At 50.7% G+C, this 10,817-nt stretch overlaps 1 protein-coding gene and 1 gene segment (V, D, J or C); both read right to left on the minus strand.

Annotated features, from left to right (window-relative positions):
* LOC101619154 overlaps nt 1–6,783 on the minus strand; it is a 45,674-nt gene extending 38,891 nt beyond the window's left edge. The window contains 1 exon segment of the V gene segment in view: nt 6,731–6,783. Within this exon segment, the coding sequence occupies nt 6,731–6,779 (49 nt within the window).
* Nucleotides 6,784–8,926: 2,143 nt separating this feature from the next.
* The window catches only part of LOC101620088 (basement membrane-specific heparan sulfate proteoglycan core protein-like), a 12,466-nt gene continuing 10,575 nt past the window's right edge, over nt 8,927–10,817 (minus strand). Inside the window, 1 exon segment of the mRNA XM_012727330.1 lies at nt 8,927–9,255. Coding sequence (XP_012582784.1) covers nt 8,927–9,255 — 329 coding nt within the window.

A 10,817-nucleotide genomic window follows, 5' to 3' on the forward strand; every position in this document is an offset into this window, starting at 1 on the left:
TCCAAGGAGCCTCCTTGCCCTTCACCATAACTTCACAGCCATCTGCAGAGCATTGCAGCCTTTGCACAGGCTCTCAGCTGAGGGGGCACCAGGAGGAGCAGCTGGGCTGTCAGGCCTCAGGCATCTGCTCCCTGGGTGGTTTTGTTCAGGCCTGTGTCACTGTGGTTGCCATTGTCTTTCTGCAAACAGTAGTAAGTGGCAGCATCCTCAGGCTCCAGGCTGCTGATGGTGAGCGTGAAGTCTGTCCCAGACCCGCTGCCACTAAAGCGGGCTGGGATGCCATCGGGCTTGTTGGATGCACCATAGATGAGGAGTCTGGGAACCTGCCCAGGTTTATATCTACTTGAACCTTATGTTCACCACCATTATCGATCACCCGTCATTATTTTGAAGAGCAGGTTGTCATTTAGTATGTCTGGAGAGGACCTGCTCTTCTGTGTTTGTGCCAGTTTGTCGTGACCATGACGATGATAATGATGATGATTGTGAGCAAACATTGGACACCGAGACATTTTCACAGTGAGGTAAAATAATGCAAGTTCCACATTTGTTTTCCTTTAAAGAAAGTCTTTTGATCTGATTACTGCACATTTCAGGCAATTCCAAATTTTCTCTTTATGGTGGGCTCAGTGATGTTGTCGTCCTTTGGTTCACACAGCTTGGACATATTATTCATTTTCGTCATTCCTCATGTTTCCAAAATCCATTTAACAGTCAAAATATATGTATCATTTAAATGGCAAATACATGTTCATCTTTTGTTATTTTGAAAAAGGTTGCTGATTTAATTTTGTGTGAATTAGAAAGTAAATCTGAGTGTGTCTCTTCACAGGGCTTCAAGTAAAATTTTATTAAATGACATCAGTGATGAAGATAAATTTTTAGTTGTAGTGAACACCGCCCCCAACTCCAAATAAACCGGATAACTGACATCTTGAACAATCACCTCTCAGTGAGGCCGGCTACAGCCCGCCTGCCGGTTCACAGCTGGACCAATGACCTATCAGTGACGATGGTGATCACGACCATTCAGAGCAAATGTTGAGCAGCAAAGTGTTTTCACATTGAGGTGAAATGATGTGCACATCTCATTTCTTTCTCTGTGAAGAAAGTGTTTCATCCGAGTGTCCCATGATCACCCTCTATTTCATGCAATTCCCAATGTTCTGTTTACGGTGTTCCCACTGCTGTTGCTCACTGTGCCCAGGGCTGCTGGCAGCGGGGCACTGACCGGTGAGGTCTGGGGTCTGCAGTGTGCTCCCTCTGCAAGTTTCCTTTCTATGGGAACAGTGGCCGCGTCCCTGCCCTGTCCAGCCCTCCCCGCCACACAGGAAGCGCGTTCCCTACTTCTTGACCCTGCAGAACTGTGCAGTGGGTCCTTGTTGGGCTCCAGGAGACTCAGTCAGGAAAGGAGGAGCAACCGTGCCCCAGGGACTCATGGAGGCAGACACAGAGCTTTGGGGGGGCCGGGGGTCCCCTGGGAGGTGCTGCAGCAGCTGTAACATCAGCTCCTGCCCTCGGGCTTCATGGACGGAACAGAAAGGCCTGAGGCCCGGCAGTAAGGCAGTCTGTCTCTCAGCAACAGAAGTGCTCTGATTTCTGGGGGGACAAAAAGAACCCCCTTTTCTACCATATGCTCCACCTAATCCCACACTCTCGAGATTTTGAATTATTGTAGCTTAGACACCAATTGCACATAGTGAAAGTAAAAACCCTGCTGAGATTCTCTACAGTGGCTTCTCCCCTGCTGTACGAGCCTGACGGATCCATGAGCCTGGCGCCAGGTGTCATATCTCTGGGTGTTAAATCAGCGCTGGCTCTGCCTGTGGGCGCTGCTGGAGTCAGGCGGGGACTGAGGGTTTCAAGAGCCTCTAGCCTCTGGTAAAAAAATTTGCAGAAACCTCAGGGCATTGTTGTTTCTGAGACAGCTATAAGCAGATGGGGCCCCGACAAGCAGTTGGGCTGCCGGGCCTCAGACATCTGCTCCCTGGGCGGTTTTTGTTCAGGCCTGTGTCACTGTGGGAGGCCAACTATTATGCTGCAAACAGTAGTAAGTGGCGGCATCCTCAGGCTCCAGGCTGCTGATGGTGAGGGTGAAGTCTGTCCCAGACCCGCTGCCGCTGAAGCGGGCTGGGATGCCATTGGGCCTGTTGTTTGCCTTATAGATGAGGAGCCTGGGAGCCTGCCCAGGTTTCTGCTGGTACCAGGCCATGTAACTGCTAACACTCTGACTGGCCCTGCAGGAGATCGTGGCCTTTTCTCCTAGAGACAATGATAGTGAGGCTGGAGACTGTGTCAGGACAATTTCTCCAGAGGAGCCTGAAATTGGAAATAAAACACATAAGTCACTATTATGATCTTTACTCCCACCACTGTCTTCTCAGAACAGCCAGGAAGGCTGATCACCACTGAGCTCCCATTACTGTCTCACTGAGCAATGAGCCAGGGCCCAGGAATCCACCACCCAACGTGTCCTCTGAGGGCAGCACCCTCCGGATCCCTCACCTGGGAGCCAGAGCAGCAGGAGGCAGAGAAGCTGCGCTGGGGCTTCCATGGTGCCTGTGTCCCGGCTGAGGCAGCTCTTGCCCAGAGCCTGCCCAGCCTGATATGGGCCCTGGGCAGCTGGGGGCTGGGGCATGCAAAGCAGGGGTGGGCACCCTGGCCTCCAGCTGCAGAGGCCAGAGTCCTCAAGTTCTTTGCGCTTGAGCAATCACTTGCACATTACAAGACAGTCACACAGGGGGTGTCTGTTCCAGGTCTGAGGAAAAGAAATGGGTTTTGTCCAGTCTCACTTTGTTTCACAATATGACTGCGCATCTCCCTTAGTGCATGACTGGGTGGGTTGGATTGAGGAATTTATCAGCAATGATCTTCCTGTCACCCCTTTGCACTGCTCTTAGGTGACCTTCCCTGAGTTCCTCCGATATCCTTCATTTTTGTGAGATCATAAACACACAAATAACGATTTGGTTTAGGGACAGTCACCATCGCACAGATGAGCAGGACCAGATCGTAGCCCGCAGTGTGTTGACTGAAACCATTTCCCTGAAGAGAGGATGTTCTGAGAGCAGGTTGCTGCAGTGTCCTGCCCTTCACACAGTCCCCTCCTGCCTGGATCCTCTGTCTCACCAGACAGAGCTCCATACTCTTAACAAAGTCTTTCCCCAATATGCTAGATATATGTTGCCTGCCGTGTCCATGGTGACCCAAACACTTCAGACTAACTGACCTGAAATCCCTTCCATTAGGATGGATCTCTCGGAATTTGTGATGAGCAAAATAGCACTATTGGTCCATGACTATGGGAACCTGGTATTTGAGATCCAGGCTGCAAAGAGTAACTGAGACAAAGTACGGAAAAGCAGGGGTGTCCTGAGGATATCAGGGTGGCTGTGTGGGTGATGGGGTACAAACTCCTGGGTAGTCTTGTTCGTCCAGGTGCTCACACCCCACCTGGTCTGTGCCGTGATTCTCCAGGATCTCTGACTCCTACGGAGAGTTAATTTTATTCACAGTATCTTTCAGGACACAGTTCTCCTCTGAGTCTTCTACTCAGTGAAGTTGAAGTAAAGGGAAGGGTTAGAGAGATGCGAAGAAATGTTGGATTCTCAGGTCGTGTTAAAGCCACGGGACACATCCTGGCAGCGGGTAGGGCTTAGCTTTCTATCACAGGGAAGGTTTGCTTACACCCAGCAGCACACAGGGATCCCCATGGTCCTGTCCTATCTCCAAAGATCCATCCAACCCGAGGGACCCCCCTGTGATACCTGGACAGCCCCCCTGGCCTGCCTCAGCCTGAGTCTCCTCTACTGTGGGATCTGCCCTCTAGTGGCCGATCTGGGATACAGGTCTTGCAGATACTTGATGGGGCATCTTAGATATTCTTGCCTGGTAGATTTTACCTTTTTTTCAGAAGGTGAGACAACTACAGAGTATTCCCAGGGAAGTCTCTGTAGGGCATTAAAATGAGTCCTTTCCTCAATATACATGAAATCTAGGTGGGAACAAAGACTAACCTGTGACTGCAATTCAGACTGGAAATTCGTCACAGTGAAGGACCAGGTGCTGGATCGGCTGGGTGAGACGCCAAAGTGCCTGTTTGGGATAAGGCTTGGGCAGGAGGGAGCAGAGTGAGAATGGCCGGCCGGGGCGGGAAGCAGAGGGCTCACGGTCTATATCTGTCAGCCCAGCTTCATGCCTCCTTCTTGGGAGCCCAGGGATGCCCCACAGATGCCCCAGTAGGGAGACATCCAGAACAAGCAAATGTGAGGTTTGCATGTGACCTGTAAACCTTGGGTTACCAGGTGTAACATTTGACCCTCTGGAAATTAGAACTTGCTCTGAACATGCAAATGTCACTTTGTGCCATCCATTATGGTAACATTAGGCTATTAACCATACAAAATGTTTATGGGGCATCGACGAAAAAGGTCTCTAATTTTTAAGTAAGTAGAATTAAATTTTTACCCTGTACATTTATTATTTAACAGGTGATTTTTACCTGAATTTTATCCCAGTATACATGTACTTCTTATTTGGTCTCAGTCAATTTGTATACTGGAGAGACAGTGCAGCTGAGGACACCTTGCATCTCATATACAGAGTCAGAGTTGGGGTGAACAGAGTGATTCTGTGCGTGCTGTAGACTACAGCCTACAAACTGCATCAGCCAAAAAATGCTTTACTCAAGGCTAGGGACACACAGAGGACTTTCCCCTCACTGATACCTTTTTAGATTACACCTGCTGTTCCGCGTGAGAACTGAGGAATTCCAGCAGGGGGCGCGCTTCCCTGCAAGTGGATTGCGTGATCCCTCACCTGCCAACTCTGAGCTTGTCTTGTCTAAATAACTGCACACGGTCTCTCCATTTGTGGCTAACAGGACCTAGGTTACTTATATAGGAAGGTCGCTAATTCTCTGATGATGCCGAGTATTTGATAATATGACCTGTCGGGATTGCTTTCCTGTGAACTTTGCAGTGAGGACAGACCCAGGAGCCCACACAGGTCCTCGGGAATCCAGTGGCGCCGCTCAGTTTCTCCCTGGGTTCACACTGACACCCCGACCTCATCACCTTTCACACTCAGCCACAGGTAACTGTAAACAATTTGTATTTGTTTGGCTAGTTGCCTGCTGTCTTCACGTCCCTCTGTCCTCTCCCAGTAGGTTTAAATCCCCATCTTCCGAAAAAAGAAAGAAAATCAGTCTCATAAGATACCGTTGTTGTCCACAGGTATTGGTCTGAAGGTAACCCCAGTGTTTGGGATTTCAGGAATCCTCTTTCCTTCCTCAGAGCCGCGTCACACAGAGGCTTGCAGCATCCTGAAACGTGAATATCAATTCTCAGTCAGCGCTCTGAGGCCAGCATGGCCACCCACTGTCTCAGGGAATCATCGGCAGGGAAGGGGAGGGAAGTGGACTAGGAAGTTGGGACAGAGGGTGCCCAGATATTGTCCTCCGGAGAATATGTCAAGATGGCTCATCCTGACAGACCCAGGACACAGCACATTCCTCAGCACTCACAGGAAATGAGCTCACAGCCCATGAAGGACGCGCGGGAATCTTCATTCTGCTGGAAGACGCCAGTCTGAGAAGGCCACTCACCATGTAATGATCTGAGGGACCTTCAGGGAAAGGTACTTGTGGGACAGTAATGACATCAGTGATGTCAGGGCTAAGGGGGTTCCCAGGTGTGACAGGGAGGAATCTGAGGGCAGGAGACTGCTGTGGGGTACTGAGGGTGGACACTCGCCACTGTCAGTTTGTCCAAAACTCCAGAGTACAAACCCCCAAGAGTGAGCTCTCTTCTAACCTATGGATTTGGGGCTCATCCACCTATGTTTTCTCTGGGGAGCCAAAAGCAGAAAGAAAGGGAGACTCTTTCTGTGGAGGAGGTATTATAGGAATCCTTACTTTTGTTATGGGAACCTATTTATGCTCCAAAATATTGTTTACCAAGAAAGTCTTGGCTTTAACTGTGTCCTGTGTTGTTCCTACCAGATCTCATCACCAGCTAACTCCATTGTGATCATGTCTGTTATCACTAAATCGGCAGAGTCGTGATTAGGTCTCTGTGATAGAATGAGGAGAGAGTTGTGCTATCGAGAACCCTCATGCTCCTTCTAGACCTTGAAGTCTTCAAGGCGATTGTGTCCGAGAAGAGTTCCAGCAGCTACAGCACCACAAGGAGCAGTGCAGGCTCCCAGGCCACACGTCAGCTCCCTGGTGGCTTTTGTTCAGGCCTGTGTCACTATGGAGGGTGAAGTCAACCACTGACAGGAATCACTGGCAGCATCGTCAGGCCCAGGCTGCTGGTGGTGAGCCTGAAATCTGTCCCAGACCTGCTGCTGCTGAAGCAGGCTGGGATGCCATAGAGCCTGCTGTTTGCATATTTGATGAGGATCCTGGGAGCCTGCTCAGGTAACAGGCCATGTAACTGCTGCCAACACTATGACTGACCCTGCAGGAGATCGTGGCCTTTTCTCCTGGAGACAATGATAGGGAGGCTCGAGACTGTGTCAGGACAATTTCTCCAGAGGAACCTTAAGCAGAAAACAAAACAAGTAAGTCACACTTGTAATTTCTGTCCTCACCACTGTCTCCCCAGCACAAACAGGAAGGCTGATCAGCACTGAGCTCCCATTATTGTCTCACTGTGCAATGAGCCAGGTCCCGGGAATCCACCACCCAAAGTGTCCTCTGAGGGCAGCACCCTCTCGGGTCCCTCACCTGGGAGCCAGAGCAGCAGGAGGCAGAGAAACTGCGCTGGGGCTTCCATGGTGCCTGTGTCCTGACTGAGGCAGCTCTTGCCCAGAGCCTGCCCAGCCTGATATGTGCCCTGGGCAGCAGGGGGCTGGGGCATGCAAAGCAGGAGTGGGCACAGGGGCCTCTAGCTGCAGAGGCCTCATGTTCTCTGCACTTGAGCAGCCACCCGCACGTCACAACCCAGTCACACAGGTAGTGTCTGCTCTAGGCAGCATGAAAACCAAATCCTTTCATTTGTTACTTACTGGAAAATTGAATTTTCTTTGATAATGCAAATGTCACATCTGTGCTGTCCTATCTAATAGCATTGGACTCTTCGCCATGTAATATATACAGCCGCTGAAGACTCAAGTTTCTAATTTTAAGTAAGTAGAATTAAAAAATGTAGAGCCTGATAGTTATTACCTAACAGGTCAGTTTCATTGCAATTTCATCGCAGTATCTGTATACTTCTTACTGGGTGTCATTAAAATTGGTATGATCTGAGAGGTGTCCAGTTGAGTAACACTTTGCATCTCTTACACTGAGTTTCCCACACCCATAGTGACCCGTGACATGGCAGGTTCTGAGCCAGCTCACCTGGGAGCTCCCACTGCCCATTTGTGGGACATCAATCAGTCCCATCAGGCTCTTTCCTCAGTTTCCATAATGTGGAAATAATCGTAGCTCCATGATTCTGTGGGATCTCGGGTGTTTCATCCACAGGCAGGGCCCGGGGCTCTTTCACTCACAGGGCCCCAAGTCCCAGAAGCCAAGTTGGGGGATCTGAGCTCAGGCCCAGACATAACCTCAGGACCTACCCATGGACACGGCATTTCCTCCTGGGCCTTTATCAAACACTTTCTATAAAAGCTTTGGCCTTCCCAAGTTATATACTGTCCTTTGGTTTTGATTTTCATTCAAATTTTAGATAGTTTCATTTTTCCTCTCCTGTTGGGGACCGAGGCCAGCATCTGGAGTCTGTCAGCAGCCATAAAAAGGTGAAATGGAGTCCGGATAGAGAAAAACATCCGGGTTGCAAAAGGCATGTGGGAAGAACTCCCTGCCCCCACCTTTTCCTTTTCCTCTTTCTTTTCTCACCTACTTTCACCCCTCGTGAGACCAACTGCCACCAAAACATGTTGCATTTCTATTGGCCTTCTCCCTTCCTGGCATCCCTCTCCTCCTGTATAAAGCTGAGATAAAACCCAATAAAGAGCTCTTTCTTTGTTCTGCTACACGCATATGACTGCTTCCTTAGTTCGCCGGACCTGGGACCCCCACTCTCCGTCCTTGCTGGTCAAGGTCCCCGCACTCTCCTGCTTAGGAAAGCTGTCAGAATCCATAAGAATTATTGCCATTTATTTGGGATGTTCCATTACAGTGCTTTAAAACTTTTCATTGTATAATTTTCAATGTCAGTAAGAATAGTGTGTTTATGTTAACATTTTATAAAAAGGGATGATTTATGAAATCATAGATCACGAAATAATGTGAGTGGTGACCAAGTTTCTAATAAGCTGTGCTAGAATAACCACAGGAATGGGGTAGATGACAGCAGAATGAAAACCCAGTTTCTTTTATATTCGGTGATTATGGTTAGAGCCTCTTCCCCTTATACACATACACAGTGGCCTTGATACGATGGGTCCGAGTCCTTCAGCCGAGTCCTTCAGCCTCACCTAACACCCTTCCATTATAGCGTCACCCCAATAGAGGGGTCTGAGCCCACCCAGCAGCCAGCCTGTATCACAGCCACAGGTGAGCTCAGGCTTCTCAGAGCAACAAGCTCGCTCACCCCCACCATCTGCGTCTCCTAGTCTCACAGTCTTTAAACGTTTAAAGGTCAGAGTTTACATCCCAGTGTGATTTCTATGAAATAAACCCTGGCAGGGCTCCTGGGCGGGGCTTTTGTGCTCTATGAGCCCAGCTGATGCCATTGCCAGGCGCCCAGGTACGGGCCTCTCTGTGTGTACTAAAACCGAGGGGCTCTGCTGTGGGTGCTGCTAACACTGAGGGGTGGAGACTGAGGGGTTCAAGGAGCTTCTTTGCCCCGTCACCCAAACTTTACAGCATCTGCAAAGCATTGCTGCTTCTGCCACAGGCTGTCAGCTGAGGGGGCACCAGGAGGAGCAGCTGGGCTGTCAGGCCTCAGACATCTGCTCCCTGTGTGGTTTTTGTTCAGGCCTGTGTCAGTGTGGGAGGACTACTCTGATACTGCTGACAGTGGTAAGTGGCAGCATCCTCAGGCTCCAGGCTTCTGATGGTGAGCGTGAAGTCTGTCCCAGACCCGCTGCCACTGAAGCGGGCTGGGATGCCATCGGGCCTCCTGTTTGCCCAATAGATGAGGAGCCTGGGAGACTGTCCAGGTTTCTGCTGGTACCAGTGTAAATTGTTATTAACATTCTAACTGGCCTTGCAGGAGATCGTGGCCTTTTCTCCTGGAGACAATGATAGTGAGGCTGGAGAATGTGTCAGGACTATTTCTCCAGAGGAGCCTGAAATTGGAAATAAAACACTCAAGTCATCATTATTATCTCTAGTCTCACCACTGTCTTCTCAGCACAACCAGGGAGTCTGATCATCACTGAGCTCCCATTAATGTCTTGCTGATCAAAGAGCCAGGTCGCTGGAATCCATCGCCCAACGTGTCCTCTGAGGGCAGCACCCTCCCGGGTCCCTCACTTGGGAGCCAGAACAGCAGGAGGCAGAGAAGCTGCGCTGGGGCTTCCATGGTGCCTGTGTCCTGGCTGAGGCAGCTCTTGCCCAGAGCCTGCCCAGCCTGATATGGGCCCTGGACAGCAGGGAGCTGGGGGCATGCAAAGCAGGGGTGGGCACCCTGGCCTGCAGCTGCAGAGATCAGAGGCCTCATGTTCTCTGCACTTGAGCAGCCACACGCATGTCACAACCGAGAACACAGGGGGTGTCTGGTCCAGGCCTGAACAAAATATATGACCTTGTCCACCAGGCTGTGTGGACAACTCTCTTTTTTCATGACTGGGTCAGGTTGGGTGAAGGAGTTTATCAGCAAGGACTCTGGATTTGCTTCATCCTCTGTGTGAAGCATGAGACACACACTGAGTAGGGTCAGCAGTGTGGGTGTGGGGGTGTCACCATTGCCCCGATGAGAGGACCAGGCCTGGCCCCTGAGTACTGACACCATGTCCCTGAAGCATTGGTGGGGGGAGGGGGTGTAGGAGGAGGGGTACTGAGAGACCAGGGGTGGGGTGGTGAGGGTAGTGTCCCGCAGGGTGACCCTGCCTTCCCCAAGCCTCCCCCTCTCCACATTCTGCACGGGGCCTCCAGACCACCAGACCCAGCTCCCTGGTCTTAAAAAGTTGAGAAACTTCTGTTCACAGGCCTGATGGGGATGTGATCCCACTGGAGGTTTCCTTGTGATTCTCAGAATTGTGCACATGTCGGGGTGGCTGCAGACCCCAGAAACTCTTCCGCAGTGGACTGAGGTCCTCCGTGGGTCATGGGCTCTGGCTCAAATTCCATTTCTCTAAAGCTGCTGCTTCCTAATGCAGGGAGAATCTTCTGTTTCCCCTTCCTTGATCTCCATGGTGATGAGACCAACTTGCTACACACTGCCATGGCCAGTCAGCCCTCCACACGCATTCAGGGGTGAGAGCCTCCCCCGGCCATCGCGGCTGGGGACCGTGCAGGTCCCACAGTCGATGATGGGGAGACCACTGCTGGCTGTGTGACATCTCACCACGCTCCTTGTCTCACCTTCAGTGTTTCTGGAAATAATCGTAGCGCCGCGACTCTGTACAGTCTGGGGTACAGATGTGTTTCTGCCGCAGGCAGGGCCTCGTGCTGCCTCCACTAACGGGGTCACAAGTCCCAAGTCTCACTGAGTGACCTGAGCTCAGCCCCCCAGGAACTGCAGACTTCACCCCGCATTTTCCCTGGGCCCATAATCAATGCTTTCCTGGGAAAGGCTTCACCACTCTCGTGTCACATTGTTTTCCTTCTTGTATAATTCTTTTTCAGCTTTTTACATCTAAGTCATAACTTAGAATCCATGAGAATCATCACCATGGGATTGGCCCTGTTCACTATATTG

Source organism: Condylura cristata, unplaced genomic scaffold (genome assembly GCF_000260355.1).
Source record: "Condylura cristata isolate star-nosed mole 26May11 unplaced genomic scaffold, ConCri1.0 scaffold00020, whole genome shotgun sequence".
In the NCBI taxonomy this organism is placed as follows: Eukaryota; Metazoa; Chordata; class Mammalia; order Eulipotyphla; family Talpidae; genus Condylura; species Condylura cristata.